At 44.5% G+C, this 17,646-nt stretch overlaps 1 protein-coding gene across 1 annotated transcript in view; it reads left to right on the top strand.

Annotated features, from left to right (window-relative positions):
* The first annotated feature begins 3,577 nt into the window (after positions 1-3,577).
* TMEM178B (transmembrane protein 178B) overlaps positions 3,578-17,646 on the top strand; it is a 359,361-nt gene continuing 345,292 nt past the window's right edge. The window contains exon 1 of the mRNA XM_003791564.2: positions 3,578-3,959. Coding sequence (XP_003791612.1) covers positions 3,578-3,959 — 382 coding nt within the window. The remainder of the gene's footprint in view (positions 3,960-17,646) is intronic.

Below are 17,646 nucleotides of genomic sequence, written 5' to 3'. Positions count from 1 at the left end.
CCCTCAGTACAGGCCACAGGTCTGGGAGGGTCAGCCACTCCACCAGAATGTAGGGCCTGGAAGATATCTTGAAAACTAGACTTAGTTTTTCACAAAGGTGATGTTATCTAAGGGAGCAACGAAGAAAGCTAAGAATCTTTATGACCACCAGCTATTCCACTGAGTAGTAAGCAATTATAGGAAAGCCAGCTAGGGAGCAATGGCTGGTTGTATGTAGGATATATTTCCCCGACCACATTTCGAACCTTGTGGCCCTTTATTAATTATATAAAGGGCAGTTTCATCAGGAGACAAGCTTTGATGCTAGCTGTGTGCCTGGACTTCCTGAGTGACCTTGCAGATGTCATTTCATCAGGCTGCCTTCTCTCTATTGACAAATGCAGGCACCCTGTTAGATTAAAAGTGCAGTAGGCTTTACTGAAGAAAATGGCTTCAGAAATCTAAGACGTTGAACTGTGTGTAAAGTGTTTGCACTTGTTTTCCTATTTTCAAGGCTGGGGCCGGGGCCAATTGATAAAGAGACGAGTAGAAAGGAAGGTGAGAAGACACTGTGGCCAAATCGCTGGGCTCTGCCTGGACATCCTGGGAACCCAGAGGGGTGGGATCTGGCCAAGGGCACATGCCTGCAGCCCCTCTACCGGCCGGGCACCCCAGATCTAGTGGGCACCTCAGGCTGTGCTGTCTCTTCTGCAAATCCCATTGTAGAATCCGGGGTGCAAAAGCGAGGCACGCCCCTCCCCCACTAGATGGCACTGAAACGCCTCGATCAGGATTTTTAAAATGCAGGAAGGAAGGAAAAAAAAAAAAAAAAGCACGACAAAAAGAATATGGTGGAGGTGTGCTCTGTTTTGGCCCACCAGCCTTGTTGTGCAAAGCAGGGTACCGGGACTCTGTTTTTTTTCCCAGGGCAGCTCTTGACCCAGCAATGTGGGAACTCATTTTTGGAGTGTGGGTGAAAATGGGGAGTAAGCATTAGAGTGAAAAGCCTAGTGTTTGAAGCTGGGAGGGAGCTCTCAGCCTTTGCGGCGCTGTCTCACGTGAGCGAAGTAGGGGCGGGGATGGTGGTGGCGGCGGCGGCGGTGCTGGGATAAAGCGGGGCTTGCCTGGGGCCCACCCCTTCAAGGTCTGGGGTCCTAGGGCCCCCAAAGGCCTAAGGCCAGCTGCCACTCACACAAAACGACAAATCCTGCCCAGAGATTTGCTGTAACCTCACCTCCCTTAAAAAACACGAGTCCTCAAGTGTTTTCAAAATATCTGCTGACTCCCCCCCCCCCCATTAAAATACTCTTCTTCTTGTCTTGAATAGATAAAACAAATCTCTTCTTTCTTTTCCTGCTGAGCAGGGAGGGCAGTGGGAGGTGGGTGTCCGGCTCTAGCTTGGGACTGGACCCAGGGCTGGCTGTGACAATCTAGCGGCTGCTCTCAGCTCAGCCCCGGGTGGAGACTCCAGTAGCTAGCAAGGTAGCGCCTGTGGCTTTCCGGGGGAAAACAAAGATCTAATGCAATCCGACACCATCGAACGAAACCCGGGACACAGGGAGCTCGTTCAGCCCCTCAGAAGGGGGACTCCGCAATAAACAGTCTTTCTTTTAAAGAACTGGGGTGGATTCGAGAGACATTTCCACCGCTGAAAGAGAGAAACAGGGATGTGGGCAATATCCCTAAATTTATAATAATACATGTAAAGATGCTACATACCACATGTATGTATATGTGCATAAATATGGATGTGGTAGGGCACATACCTATCTAGACACCATTGACTTGCCTGGTCAAAGAATAAAGCTTAGACATTTCATGCCTGGGAAATGGTGCAGTTTATCTTTAAGGAGGCCAGAAAAATAAGAGATGAGGCTCACGTTGCACAGATGACATCACTAGCTTTTGGCTGCGCGCTCCGTGTTCTCGTCTGTGAGCTTTAGCCAAGGCTGCAGCGCCCGGCGCCCGAGCGGAGAGCTCGGCAGCGGCTTCCTCCGGCGCCTGCACCCGGGCGATGCGATTTCCGGAGCCCCCCAGGCACAGCCTGGGCTCTCGCTCCTACCAGGCACCCGCCGAGCCTGCGAGGCCTCGGAGCCGCAGCGACTAGAGGGGCAGGCAGGGAGGGAAAGCGGAGCGACCCAGCCTCCCTCCCCCACCCTCTCCCCATTCACCTCGGCTACCTCCGCGCGCTGAGAACCGGATCGTGAGACGCCGAGGCCAGGACGGGATTCTCTGCAAGCTGCCGTGAGCCGGCATCTCGGTGCCCGGGTGGGCTGTGAAGAAAATGGTGCAGTCTGCGAGTGGCTGAACCCAGCTAGGCAGAGCAGACCGAGTGCCAGAGTGCCAGGGGCTCAGGTGGCAGGAGAGGGAGCGGACTGTTTCGAGGGGCCGGGACCTGCGGCATTTTCTTTGCACCTGGACAGCACGCTCTCAGGGATATGGGAGCCAGATGAAGTGAGGCGGAGGCGTCGCGGGAGAGGCAGGTCTGGAGGCGGCCAGGTGGACACTCCAAGCAGAAGTCGGTGCTGGGGAGAGCTGCATGACGCCCCGGGGGCTCGCTGCAGGGCCGGCCACGCGCCTCGACGGCGCGACCTGTCCATGGTATTGAAGGTGCCGCGCGCTGAGCTCCGAGCGCCCCGCGCACTGCGCGCTGCCCAACGCGCCCCTCCTCGGCTTAGCCCGCCCATCGCGCCCGCCAGGTGCCGCCCAGTCTCCGAAAACCTGGGGCTAGGACTCATCCGGTAACGCCGCCAGGCTAACCGCGCCGTCGGCCCGAAGGGCCTCCTGAATGGCGAGGCCAGAGGCAGACGACCAGGGAGCTCGTAGGGAAATGTGGGCAGAGACCAGGCGTCCGCTGGGAGTCTGCCTCTGAGTGCAGCACGCGGGCCACAGGGAGCAAGGGACCTGCTGGTGACCAGAGGAAGGAGATTTTAAAAAGACCTGGCCAGTAAAGAATATTTCTGGGCACGCGCCCCAGGTCTTCGCTTGCAGACTAGAAGGCGGAGAGTCCCTGCGCAGGAGACCCAGGCGAGACTCGGGACAGCCAGCCCTGGCACCTGGAGGCTTCTTTCGCTGGTGGGCGCATCCTGCTGTCCAGCGGCTTCTTCTGACTACCCACCTCCAGTCTCCCCCAGAAAGCCAGGCGACTCGGTATCATCACCAGCCTGCACAAAGGAGTCCCCGCAAGCCCCGCCGCAGTCGAGGACGCTTGGCATTTAGTTTTCGGCCCCAGGGCAGAGGCGACGGGCTGTAAGCCGGGGCGGCAGGTTGTGAGCAGTTGCTTCCTGCAGGGTGGGGAGGAGGCGGGAGGCAGCCGTGTTGGGCTCGCTGCCGCCAGAGGCTGCACCTGCCCCGGAGGATGCCCAGGAGCCAGCGGGAGCCACTTCGGATCAGAACTTTTTAGGCTACCCGCCCCTATCGCCGCAGTCCCCAGGCCGCGCACTGGTACGTGGGGGCAGAGAGGGCGCCGCTGCGCGAGTCCCTCTCGTGTCCCCTCTCCCCACCCCCAGCTCGGCCGCCTGCCGCTTTGTTCCGGGCGCGCCGAGGGAAGGCGAGGCTGCGGCGGATCATGCCCATAGTGTAGCCGCCAAGCGGAGGCATGGCTGCCGGAAGGTTACTGCTCTACACGGGCCTCTCGCTAGCGCTCTGCGCCCTCGGCATGCTGGCCGTGGCCATCTGCTCGGACCACTGGTACGAGACGGACGCCAGGAAGCACAGGGACAGGTGCAAGGCCTTTAACACACGCCGGGTCGACCCTGGCTTCATTTACAACAATAACAACAACTTGCCGCTCCGGGCGAGCCGCTCGCGCCTGGACCGCTGGGAGGGCAAACTCCTCCGGGCCCGGAATCGCCGGCAGCTCTTCGCTATGAGCCCTGCCGACGAGTGCAGCCGGCAGTACAACTCCACTAACATGGGCCTCTGGAGGAAGTGTCACCGGCAGGGCTTCGACCCGGAGATCGCCGCCCTCATTCGGAAAGGTAAGCTTTAGGCGCGAGGCGTGGCGCTGCGGAGAGCCCGGCGCCTCCAGGCCCCGCAGCCCCTCGCCTGTCTTCCCCTGGCCACAGCTGTCAGATCTCCCAGTTCTGCGAGGTGCAGTTATCCAGGCCTCGAAGTGGCCAGAACTTGGCTCCCAATGGCTGATAATGAAGCGTGGTAGAGACTAACTCTTTTGCCTGCCTTTTGCCTTGCGCTTGTCTGTCGGGATTTGAGTTGAGTAGCATGGTCTCGGGTTTTTATACAAGATAAGTCTTCATTAGCCTCTAAGAAGAAAGGAAATCTACGACGTTGTTCTTGCTCCCAAAGGAAGCCCTTTGAGTGATGTATGTGTGTGTGGGGCAGGTAGATAGGCTCCCAATTTGAATCTTTGTTGAACTCATTCAATCAAGGGAAATTGGGAGGAACATCTCACAGAGAAGGCCTTATTCACACCAGAAACGTTTGCTGAATGATATGCTATCCCAGGCATGGTGCAGGCATTGGTCATATAAACATCAGTAAATCATAGGCCCTGCTCTATAGCTGCTGAAAGCCTACTGACCAGTAACATCCTAACACAATTCTTTATTTCTCCTTTTAAAAAATGGTTGGCAGTAGCAGCAATGTGCACTGAGTATTAGCAGGATCTGATAAACACAAAAAATGTAGTTCTTTGGGTAACACTGAAGTGGGCATTTCAGAGAAAAAAATAAGATTGTTTAGAAGATTTACATAAAAAATACCCAAACAGTGTACCAAAACAGAAAACAACCTGCATTTACTAATGATAAAATTTGATACTTTAATATGGTCACATGAATTAATTCTGCTTATCTGATGCAATTGTAAATCTTGTATGATTTATACTTTGGGGGCCATCCTGTTTCACCCTTGAAATTTGAAACCCACTAGAATATTGTGTGAATGTGTATTAATATTGCTCTGAAGAAAGAAATTTATTCTCTTCTGTAGTAGCTGCATGCTGGGAGAACGTGCAGGTTTTGTGGATCTTGTCCCCCCCCTTTTCATTCTCTTCAACTATTAAATGGTGATGCCAAGGTGACAGTGATGCTGTTATCTGCAAAGTGCTTTGAGGCCAAGGCATAAAGCATTCTTAATGTGTCTTATTAAGATGCTGTGAGGTTTGCTGATGTTTTAAAATAATGTTTGTGAGAACTGATGTTGTTCTTTGATTTATAAACATTTGTGTTGAAATTGATCACAAAAAAAATTGTTGATTTAAAAAAAAGTCAACTGTTTAAGAACAATAAGCAGTGAGTATGGTCTGAGTGGCCGGATCAGGTTTAGGCAAGGTAGCTTCAGAAAGAGAATCCATCTTAGTGTGTGTTTTGTAGCTTCTTTAGAATGACTAGGGATTTTAGGGGTTTAGTTATGAGTACGTGAGTACTACACATATCCTCTTTGTTTCGTGATTAGGTTCTTATTAGAGCAGAGTGACCCATTTGGAGCACTACAACTTTGTACAGATGGATAGGATATTAGGGGTTTTCACTAGAGAGCAACTTGGGTTTGGATTTAGAATTAGGAAAACAAGAGGAAGTAGAATAGTTTTTGACAATGGGTCACTTTATGACAGTCTTCAGATTCTCAGATTTATAAAGTGTCCTTTTATCTATCGTTTCTGCTTTCTTTTAAGATGGAAACGGGAGGAAGTTAGCTGAAATGTGAGGGAGAATTCAAGTTAGTAAGACTGGCAAACACTGGCAGGATTTGCTAAAGGATGTTCTTGAATTTCCTTCCTTGAATGCCTTCTAGAACAAGTCAGGTATCGTGCTGTCTGGTAGGGGTTAACCCCACTTAGAGAAAGGGGGATGGAATGCACGGCTTCTGGAGGCTCCATTCAGGGCTTTGATTCCCTGTTGCTCTGCTTGGCAGTCTGACTAGAAAGGTTGACTTGGCCTGTGCACCAGAGGGATTGGTTACCATAGCGACATGTTCTTCCGGGGAAGCTGGAAACACAGTGACAGGGAAAGGGATAGGGGAAGAATGTACAACATTTTGACTTTGTATTGACTGATTTTTAATTGCAGCAACAGAAAATGGACATGGCACAGCAGGGGTATTGAGTACACTGATACCTGGAGTTGGCAGGGCATTGTATTTCACTTGAACTAATGGAAATGGTATTCCCCATCACCCCCAAATACAGCAATCACTGTCAGCTGTAGGCACCTGCTTACCACGGCTGTTTCTGTCCATTTGACATTCTCGTTAGGTATTATTGAGATAGATGGCATGCCAACCTTACAAATCTTGAGAGACTTAAGGTCACTATCCTCATTTTTAACCCTAAACCTGATCTTTGAAAACCAGATCTTCTTTTTCTCAGCAGCAGTAGACACATTTTGGAAATAAGTAAAGAACGTAATTGGTAGACTTAACCACCGTGTGTTCTAGATGGGCTGATTCCATAAGGAAGTTAAAATGATATCCCTATATTTAAATTTAAGACATCATAGGGAAACCTATGTCCCTTGCATTATTACTGAGGAGCCTTAAGAGATATCTTTGACTTTTGTCTTTTCTGAAACATCTTAGATTAAAATTCTGGAAAGGGAAGGAAAAGCAGAGAAAAGATTGTTTAAAATCTATCAATATTATGGGAAAATCAGAGATTTATCTGAATGACCTAAAGAATTCAGTTATTTGTGAAGTCAATGTTCATTACACTAGAAAGTGCTATTTGTGCATTTTTAAAAAATCAAACTTTATAATTAATAAGAAAACAAATGTCAAATCTCTATCTTATTTGAAGACAAAGTCCTTTGGATCCATATTCTTTCTGAAACCCATTTTCCTCAACGCCCTGCTGCTGTGCTGTACTCACCAGCGTATTTCTGGTCACTATGTGTTTATTTATTTGCATTATTGAACTGTAAATTACAGGAGGGCAGGAAAGACAATCATTTGTTAGGTACACCTGCTAGGTGTTTGGTATTTGGGAGATGTCTCATATAAATTGGGTTCACAGAAATGTATCCATCAAGAGCTTATCCTAATTGTAGAAATACTTGCATGGGAATCCAAATATAAAAGCAGTTACAAAATCATGATGGAAAGATGAACCAGTGTGACTTTCAGGCCAAGTTAATATGGCAACAGATGCTACATAATATACCAAAGGAATACACGAAAACAAAAGCTTTGCCAAGGAATAAAGGAAACATGCAATGCTTTTTGGGTAACACACATAATCACCCAGGGGCATTATTTTTCATGTTTCATGAGATTTTAATTATTTCCTTCCGGGAGGTAGGATTGGATAGGGGGTGCAGCAAAGGGAGAGTACCCTGAATTCCCATTGACTATGACCATAAGGACTCTTAAGTCAGGTCCTCTTGTCTTCTGGCTTTTACACTTCTTCCATGTCTCCCTAGTAAGTTGCTACAGGCCTGGGGACAGATCAATGACACGACCAGTTTCTGAAATCCAGCAGACTTCCAGACCCTTAGGAGGAGGAGCTATAGGAAGGATTTTTTTTCCAGGAAACTTCAAGGGAACATTGAATATTCTCTGGTTTTTACAATACTGGAATGTTCTATTGATATGGTTTGAAATAAGAATACTGTGCCATGAAGGCTATGTTAACCAGTTTGATGAAAACATTTCAACTTGTATATAAAACCAGCACATTGTACCCCATGATTGCCTTAATGTACACAGCTATGATTTAATTAAAAAGAAAAAAGAAAAAAAAGAATACCTTCAGCTGATACTCCAAGCATTTTCAATTATTCAAAAATTTGCATTAAAATAGACTTTGACCTAAATGTTTCCACAATCATAGAATTACTATATTAATTACTATATTAATATTCTGAAAATAATGTTATACAATATTGCACATATTTAAAAATTAATAATGTGATCAGTAACAACTTACTGTACATGTATTATATGATGTTTCCACAATCATAGAATTACTATATTAATTACTATATTAATATTCTGAAAATAATGTAAATACAATATTGCACATATTTAAAAATTAATAGTGTGATCAGTAACAACTTACTGTACATGTATTATATGATGGGCACACATCACTAGGATGTAGGGATGAATAAGACCCAGTTCTCAAAATTCTCAGTCTGGTAGCAAATTATAACTACAGCATGACGAGAGCAGCACCAGAGATTCTGAGAAACATAGAAGAAGCAATAGGAGATTGTGTGGGCAGTGCAAAACTTGTCCTGAGGAAATGAAATCTGAACAAGATTTTGATGAGGTTTGGAGGTGGATGGGGAGGAGAGGCATTTTGGGCAAAGGGGTCGGCTTCCGCAGACGCCTGGAGGCATGAAGGTGTGAGTGTGGATTTCTGTGACCAGGAGACAAGCAGATTAGGAGCTAGAGTGCAGTCAAGGACCAGGTTAAGGGGCTTGTATATCACATCCTCTAGAGCTTTGCTGCCCAGTGGGGTAGCCACTAGTCACATGCATGTGGCTATTTAAATTTAAAATAGCAAAAATTGAATATTCATTTCCTTGGTTGAATTGGCTACATACAAAGAGCCCTGTTATACTGCTTGCATTTGCTGGGTAAAGTCTCTCTAATAATAGTGTCCCATCCCTGAAAGCTTTGTCACACACCATGGCCTCACACCTGACTCCATTATTCCCTCTCTCTACACCCCCCATTTCCCACCTCCCACCATGTACAAGCATCAGTTGTCCTCATATCAGAATTGAGTCCATTGGATTCTTGCTTCTCCATTCTTGTGATGCTTTACTAAGATGAATGTATTTCAACTCCATCCAAATTAATACAAAAGATGTAAGGTCACCATCTTTTTTAGTGGCTGACTAGTATTCCATGGTATATATATACCACAGCTAATTAATCCATTCCTGGACTGGTGGGCATATAGGTTGTTTCCACAATTTGGCAAGTGTAAATTGAGCTGAATTGGCTATATTACAAATGCTGGGCAGCCATATGTGGCTAGTGGCTATTGTATGGGAAGTGCAGATTACAGTGAACATTCCCATCATCAGAGAAAGTTCTGTTGGACTTCATTACCAGGAACCAATAGCCTCTCCAAAAAAAAAGCATGTACTTTGTTTCCGATGAGGCCAATTACGTGGTAACTTGGGCTTAAATTTAAGTATGTCATTCCATAGTTTAAGAAACTTTGCTACTTAAATGTTTTGGGCAGGAGGTCAGTTACACTAAATCTATATTTTATTAATTGTTCATTATTGACTCACAAAATTCTCACATGGTTCTCCCTTCTTGCCCTTTGTCCCTCTCCCTGACTTCGTTAAAAATCATTTGCATATGGTGGGGTGTGGTGGCTCACGCCTGTAATCCCAGCACTGTGGGAAGTCAAGGTGGGTGGATCACTTGAGCTCAGAATTCGAGACTAGCCTGAGCAAGACTGAGACCCCATCTCTACTAAAATGAAAAACTGGTGCAAGAGGATCAGTTTGAGGTTGCTGTGAGCTATGATGCTACAGCACTCTACCAAGGGTGACAAAGTGAGACTGTCTCAGAAGAAAAAAAATCATTTGCATAGTTGGTGTGGTGACAAAGATATTAATAATGATAAGAGTTGAATTTAATGCCAGGTACTCTTCTAAAAGTTTTTCATGTTAGCTAACTGATTGTTCGTTATGGTGCTATGAAGTAGGTATTAACATTATTTTTAACTCCCATTCTACCATGAAGGGAACTGAGGCACATCAAGGTCATAACTTGCTAAGTCTCAATGGGTGTAGGTTTGGGAACTTGCCCACTGCATCTGCGCCACCTTAGAATCTATTGGGGGAGGGGTGAGGTGGAGAAGACACAGGCATATCATTTTCTCAAATTGAAAATAAAGAGAAAGTAATACTTTTAGAATCTCAATTCTACATTCAGGTAATTGAGGTGTTTAATGAGGTCTCAAATGTTTTGAGACCCACTGGCCAAAAGTCATACCCCATTTGATGTACAGTTTTTAAGTATTTATTTTGTTTACTTTGCTCACTGTGGTAGATGCGGAAGTTACAGATGAGTTTATGAAATGAAGGACTCGGTCATTCATATAGCAAATATTTATTGAGGGCCTGTGGGCTGGGCCTCAAGTTCAGTGTTGGACAAAGTGGAGAAGCTTCTATTTCAGGAGGGAGAGATGACAATAAGTAAATACCTATGGAATAAAGGTAACATCCAATAAGTTAATCCATGTGTAATATAGCCCAAGGTCAATGAGCCATGAGGTATCGGCCCTTAAGAAGCACAAAGAATGACAAGTAAGCCGAAAATGAAATATAGCCTGTGCCACTCAACAACCTTCTGGTCAACAGTGAACCTTGTAGTTGGTGGTGTCCCCATGAGATTACAATGGAGCTAAAAATTCCCACCACCTAGTGATGTCGCAGATGTTGTAGCACAACATGTTACTCACATGTTTGTGGTGACGCTGCTGAAAACGAACCCACAGCGCTGCCAGTCATATAAAAGTCTAGCATGGACAGTTATGCAGAGTACGTAACGCTACATTATACACAGTTGTGCTGCTGGTCTCGGAATTTACTATACTATGCTTTTTATCATTATTTAGAGTATGCGCCTTCTACTTATATAAAAAAAAGTAAACTGTAGAACGGCCCGAGGCAGGTCCTTCATGAGCTATTCTAGAAGCTGACATTGTTATGTAGGAGTTGGCAGCTTATTGCCCTGAAGGCCTTCCAGTGGGCCCAGATCCTGATCCTGTGTAAGCCGAGGCTCATGTGTGTGTTTGTGTCTTAGTTTGTAACAAAAATGTTTAAAAAAAGAAAAACGATGAAAAACAGAAAATAGAAAAAAGCTTATAGAATAAGGATCTAGACTTTCGTAGAGCTATACCATGTGTTTTAAGCTAATGGTTATTATAGAAGAGCCAAAAAGTTTAAAAAATTTAGGTTATAAAGTAAAAAAGTTACAGTAAGCTAAGATTAACTGATTATTAAAGAAGTATTTTTAAAGTAAGTTTGGCGTGAACTCAGTGTACAGTGTTTATAAAGTGTACGGTAGTGTACTGTAGTGTCCTGGCCCTTCACGTTCACTCCCCCATTACTCACTCACCCAGAACAACGTGCCATCCCGCAAGTCATGGTACGTGCCCTGTCCAGGAGAATCCTCTTTATCCCTCATACTGTATTTTTACTGTTTGTGTTTGTTTACGTTTAGCCGCACAACACCACGATCGTGTTACAGTTGCCTACACTATTCAGTACACTACCCTGCTGTGCAGGGTTGAAGTCTAACCATACAGCCCAGCCGCGTGGTAGGCTAGACCTTCTAGATTTGTGTAAGCACACTTATGATGTTTGCTGAAATCACCTAATGACACATTTCTTAGAACATATCCCTGTCTTTAAAGTGATGCATGAATATAGTTCGATGAGTTTTAATCTGGTCACAGGGAGGCTTTGGGTGCTGTGGGGAAAAGACAGGGCAAAGCTAACGTGGACTGGAGTTCAGGAGGTTTCCTTAGCGACTGCCTCAGAGCCTGGGTTTCTGTCTGCATTCTTTACTGACTTCCTGAAAGGCAGGAACTATTTAATTTCTCTTTTCTTTTCTTTTTCTGTTTTTTCTTATGGGACAGGGTCTCGCTCTGTTGTGGGAGCTAGAGTGTTATGGCATCATCATAGCTCACAGCAGCCTCAAGCTATCCTCCTGCCTCAGCTTCCCAAATAGCTGGGACTGCAGGCATGAGCCACTGTGCTTGGCTAATTTTTAAATTGTTTTGTAGAGATGGTATTTTGCTGTTTCCCAGGCTGGTCTCAACTTCTGATCTCAAGTGATCCTCCTGCCTTGGCCTTCCGAAGTGCTAGGATTAGCTAACATGCCTGGCCATAAACTATTTAATTTCTAAAACACATATGGGGTTTTGTACTTAAGTCCTGAGAAACTATTGGCTGATTAAAAATACTAATCCTAAGATATACTTGTGTACAGACAAACACATGCAAACACCTTTAGTCTTTTATACATGGCATGCACCCCCTTGACTCAGCTGGCAAATGGATGGATGGGTAAAGAGATGTATGGGTTATGGGTTAGTTTGCTTTTTTTTTTTTCTTATAGAGACAGAGTCTTGCTCTATTGCCTGAGCTGAGTGCAGTGGTGTGATCATAGCTTACTGCAGCCTTGAACTCCTGCACTCAATCAATCCTCCCACTTTAGCCTCTTGAGAGGTGAAAGGACTACAGACACATGTCACCATGTCCTGCTGGTTTTTTTTTTTTCTTTTTTACAAAGACAGGGTCTTGCAATGTTGCCAAGGCTGGTCTTGACCTTCTGGTTTCAAACAGTCTTCTTGTCTCAGCCTCCCAAAGTGCTGAGATTACAGGCATACCTGGCCAAGAGAGATGTTTTGAGCACCTGCTGTGTTGCCGTGCTCTTTGCTAGATATGGAGAGAACAAAGAGGCACAGTTGTGTTCTTGTCCTAAGGGAGCTTACTCTCCAGCTCATGGTTTCCCAAGTTCACTGTCATGTGTGGTTGGATCAGGCTCTTCCTCAGAAGGTCCTGTCTGCATCAACTGGATTGGGATCAACTGGTCAGGGAATGCAGGAGTGAGATATTTTTATTGTGTCAACAAAGTCCAGAGCCTTTTTTCTGTTCCAGAAGGTCGGTTTATTTATTCTTTTACTGTAGGATCAATTAGAGGATCGATTCTGTATATTCCACTTTGGATTTTCAGTTAAAAATATTTTTTTCCCTTCCTGCTATTAGAAGGTAATCCTAGGCCTTCAACAGAATGCTAAATATGCTCTGGGTTCGTTTGACCCTTCACACACACGCACACACACACACACACACACGTGCGTGTGCGCGCACACACATCTGGAGAGACATTAGAGTCACAACTTTTTATGCAGATGCAGATACTTTTATAACTTATTACTCCAAAACAATACACAGAGAGCAAGGGAATGCGTGCCTTGGTGGATGATGGAACAGATGGAAAAATTATTCTGTCTTGACTGGACACCTGCTTTTGAGAGAATGTGTACATTCTTTCCAGGACTTTCTTTCCTCATCTGCCACATAATGGGTTTGGATTCTATAAATTCCAAGATCTTTCACACTCTAACATTTGATGAGAAAGTTACATTTAGGTGACAGAGGGTAGATAAGAAGTCCATAGATGAGTGAAGGTGGAAAGACAGGAAGGAAAACTTGGGGGAGGAGAAGAGGCAGAGGAATGCAGAGGGATTTCTTTTTTTTTTTTTTTGAGACAGAGCCTCAAGCTGTCCCCCTGGGTAGAGTGCTGTGACATCACAGCTCACGGCAACCTCCAACTCCTGGACTCAAGCGAGTCTCCTGCCTCAGCCTCCCAAGTAGCTGGGACCACAGGCGCCGGCCACAACACGTGGCTGTTTTTTGGTTGCAGCCGTCATAGTTGTTTGGCTAGTCTGGGCTGGATTCGAACCCGCCACCTTAGGTGTATGTGGCTGGCGCCTTAGCCGCTTGAGCCACAGGCGCCGAGCCTGCAGAGAGATTTCTAAAGGACTCATCCTGGGTGCTAGCTTCTCAGAGGAAAAGCTAATTTCTTACATAATACAATCATGTCATAAAAATGACTTTTTTCTCTTTCTAATGATTTGCAATGCAATTTTGCAGATGAGGGTTAAACATTTTAAAAGCTATTAGAGAAAAGTGGTGATAGATGCACAACCATGTCAGTATAACTGAGACCACTGAACTTTAAATATGGTTAAAATGGTCAATTTTATGTTGTGTATATTGTACCCCAATTAAAACACATGGGCAAATTTTAACATTTGATGGAGAGATGACCTGGGTTCTGTTCCATGTGTAGAATACTTCATAGCCAAGACTGTAATTCATGCAGCATAGTTATTGAACATCTACTATGTGCCAGGTACCAGCCCCAGTGTGCTTGGGATACAGAAGTTAATAAGAGTAACAGACAAAAATTCCTGCCCTCATAGGGCTTACATTTAAACATTTTTGAGCTTTAGATTTTCTTTCTTTTTTTTTGTAGATAATAATAATAATTTTTATTATTTTTTATTATTATTAAAAGATAGCTGTGTACATTAATGCAGTCATGAGGTACAGTGTGGTGTTTTCACATACAGTTTGAAATATTTTCATCAAACTGGTTAACATAGCCTTCATGTCATTTTCTTAGTTATCGTGTTAAGATGTTTGTATTCTACTTTTAGAAAGATTCGCTTGTACCCTCTATCACCCATAGAGGTGATACTTTTAAAGAGCACTAATGTGTAAAACATGTGAATGAATACCTTCCTTGGGTCACTTAAAAATTGAATTATAGAGAACATTTCAGTGTACTTCTTTTAAAGTTGTTTATTAAGCACCAATCATGTTAGGCATATTACTTGGGGTGAAGGATCTTGAGTGGAATCCATTGTTCCTATTCTCAAGAAGCAAAAAAAAATGGAGGAGGTATGGGAGCAGACTCACAAATTTAAGCCCAAGGTTGGTCCTCTGGGAGATTTACGTGCTGGGGGCCTGGGTGACTAGACTCCATTTGGGAGCAGTCAGGGCATGGTTTGCAGAAAAGGCTACAAGATGCTCTTCAGGAAGTTTCCATGGATAGATAGGGCAAACTCTCACCCTCATTCTAAAATGATTAATAGATTTTGCCTAGGTAATCCTTCTCTAGTCTGTCTGCCACCGCTCTCATCCCCCAGACTCCCTGTCCTTTTTTGGAGAGGCAGCCATTGCTCCCAGATTTTTATAAATCATAGCAGAGATATTCTATGCACAACATTTAAAAACAGCAAGTATAAGTATAAGCTGAGGAGTGAACAGGTGATTCAAGGGTGAAAAATGTTTATTTTTGCAAATTTGTACGCACAGAGATGGCATTTAAAGGTCCTTCCAGGAACCAGTAGGAATCGTCTGCAGGTGATGTTTGGTCTGAGCACACGCTGCTTTGGGCCTTCATAGAAGTTTGACAGATTTGCTGCTTTTATGGGAGATTGCAGTATCTGAATTATTTCAATTGATTTTTTTTTTTTTTTTGGCGTCAAAGTATTTTGCCAAGAAAAGGCAATTTACTTTATATTAGGTCATCTTCATACATTTATATCATTTCCTGCCTTTTCAAATGCCAGGCTGTTCTACATTCTGAACCTCACTCTGGTGGACACTTTATTTGCTCTAGAATCTCTCCCATTCAGTTTTGCCCTCAATTTCTCCTCATCTTTGTAATAGTGATTCCATTTAGGCAATGCAACTCCATTTCCCCAAGGCCCCAGAGTATTTCGCAGACCTGGCTGGGGTACGGTTGTTTTTACCTGAAAGAAACTTCATGCTATGTGGTGCTGCCTGTCGCCTGACACGATGCCAGAGAGCAGCTGCACGCTCTCTTTTGAGGTTGAAGACGTGCAGGACTTGTAGGCTGGTCCTGCATGAGTATGTGAAACCCATCCAGGAATCTCCATGGCATCACTGTTGTGATGGTAACATAAATAAACAGAAAGCCAGGTGGCGCCTGTGGCTCGAAGGAGTAGGGTGCTGGCCCCATATGCTGGAGGTGGTGGGTTCGAACCCAGCCCCTGCCACAAGCTACAATAAATAAATAAATAAATAAATAAATAAAATAAACAGAAAGCCCCTTATGGATCTGTTCATAAGACTATGGATAATCAGGTGTGATATATTCACATAAGAGAAACTATCACAGTATATTTAAAACAAATGTAATAGATTTACATATTTCCACATGGATAAACATAAATCTATGTGAAAAAAATAGGGGGCAGAATGAAATGTGGAATAGGATGCCATTCATATGAAGTTCAAAAACAGGTAAAGAACAAATTAGACATTGGGCTAGGCATGGCTCACGCCTATAATCCTAGCATGCTGGGAGCCTCAGGCTGGTGGATTGCCTGAGCTCAGGAGTTTGAGAACAGCGTGACCCTGACTCTAAAAAATAGCTGGGTGTTGTGGCAGGTGATGGTAGTTCCAGATACTTGGGAGGCTGAGGCAAGAGGATCGTTTGAATCCAGGAGTTTGAGGTTGCTGTGAGCTATGATGCCATGGCACTCTACCTAGAGTGACAAAGTGAGACTGTCTCAAAAAAAATTTAGATATGTATAGAAATGTATTTGCATTGTATAAAAATATGCACAAAACTAATAAAGACCCCATGAAGGATGACATTTACCTTTCTCAAGAAAGGGAAAGAAGTAGAATTGGGAAGGGTGCCAGGGGGCTTCAAAAACGTCTGTGATATTTAAAAAAACAAACAATATCTGAAACAAATACAGCACACAATATGTGAACACTCAGGTTTTATGGACACTTGCTATAATTCTGACAAAACAGCTAGAGTTTCATTCAGTACGTAGGGTTCAGTGTACAAGGTGCGGGCTAGTTAAGAAACATTTTTAGAAAACTTTTGTCTTTGAGGCAGTATGTAAGTGGCTTTTGTAAATAGTAACAAGAGGCATTTAGAGAGGAGGAAAGTCAGGTAACTTGAAATCACCAGTTTTCACTGAAAGTCATTGACAGGGAAGGGTGTAGAAAGAATAGAATTTTGTTTCATTGCCTTCTGATGTGATGTAAGACAAGGAAATTGGGCTTTAAAATGATTGATTGACAAGATAGAGAGTAATGTATAAGTTGTTCCCTCCTTTTAAAGTTTTCTGCTGCTTGTGGAGAAAAATCAAGAATTCCAGGGACCAGAAAGTTGATCTAAAGTCATTCCTTCAGTTAACTTGGTCATATATTGAGCGTTAAGTAGATAGAATACAGAGTCACTAAGCATTGAGTATGTGGGGTGAACCAGGATCAAGTACAAACGTCTCAGAAGGGATTTTAACCCCAAGGGAAGAATTCAGTGAGAACTAGTAAAGGAAAAGGTAAGAATAGATTAAAAAAATTAGAATTATACTTTTTTTCTCATCAGTTTTCATATCACTTTTGAAACTGAGTAAAGAATGTCAGTCACTAAAACTTTAAGTAGTTTTATTATTGATGAATAAGGTATATATCATTTATCCTAAAAATTGTGAAGATGCCTTCAACCAAGAGCCCGTGTGTTATGGTAATGTGTTCCCACCTGCTCTATTTATACAAACTATAGCTGGAACAGAAAAATCCCATCAGAGTTTTAGCAGGGGTTCCATTTTCACCTGATAATGTTTTAAAAAATCAAAGCTGGCAGGGGGTTATTAAGGGATCATGAAAGTTCCAAGGGACCTCGGGGCTGTTGAAGCAGAATAACGTCAGTGCTCATGTTTCAGTAACCACAGGGCTGGAAGAGATGCCCAGATGCAGCGCTGGCCAGGCCGGCACTGATGGCCCCTGGTGGCTGAGCTGCTTTGTTTGTCGTGCTGTGCAGGGGGGTAGACAGGGCCCTGGCTAGTGACGGCCTTCCATCCACTTTGGAGCAGGCTGGTTCTCTGTCTTCGGCCTTCTCTCACTCCTGTTAATGCTGATGGAGCAGAAGGGGACTCTTGCTTGGCCACTTGTTCCTTTTAGTTGTGACTTCCCTCCTTGGCTGGAGTGCACCTCTGTGCACTGTCAAGCCCTGTCTTGAAAAGCTCACCTCCGCAGGCTTCGGAAAGGCACCGTTCTCTCCTGGGTCTGCTTCTAGCTCTGTTCTTGTGCCCTCTCCTTTGCTGGCTCTTCTTTCTCAGGCTGGGAGGGCATTCTTTGGATTCCATTTCACATTCTCCCTTGTCACCTTTTC

The sequence above is a fragment of the Otolemur garnettii genome, unplaced genomic scaffold (genome assembly GCF_000181295.1).
Source record: "Otolemur garnettii isolate 467f Iridium unplaced genomic scaffold, OtoGar3 scaffold00049, whole genome shotgun sequence".
NCBI classification, from domain to species: domain Eukaryota; kingdom Metazoa; phylum Chordata; class Mammalia; order Primates; family Galagidae; genus Otolemur; species Otolemur garnettii.
Note: the sequence above shows the minus strand (reverse complement) of the source record. Positions and strands in the feature narration are given on the sequence as shown.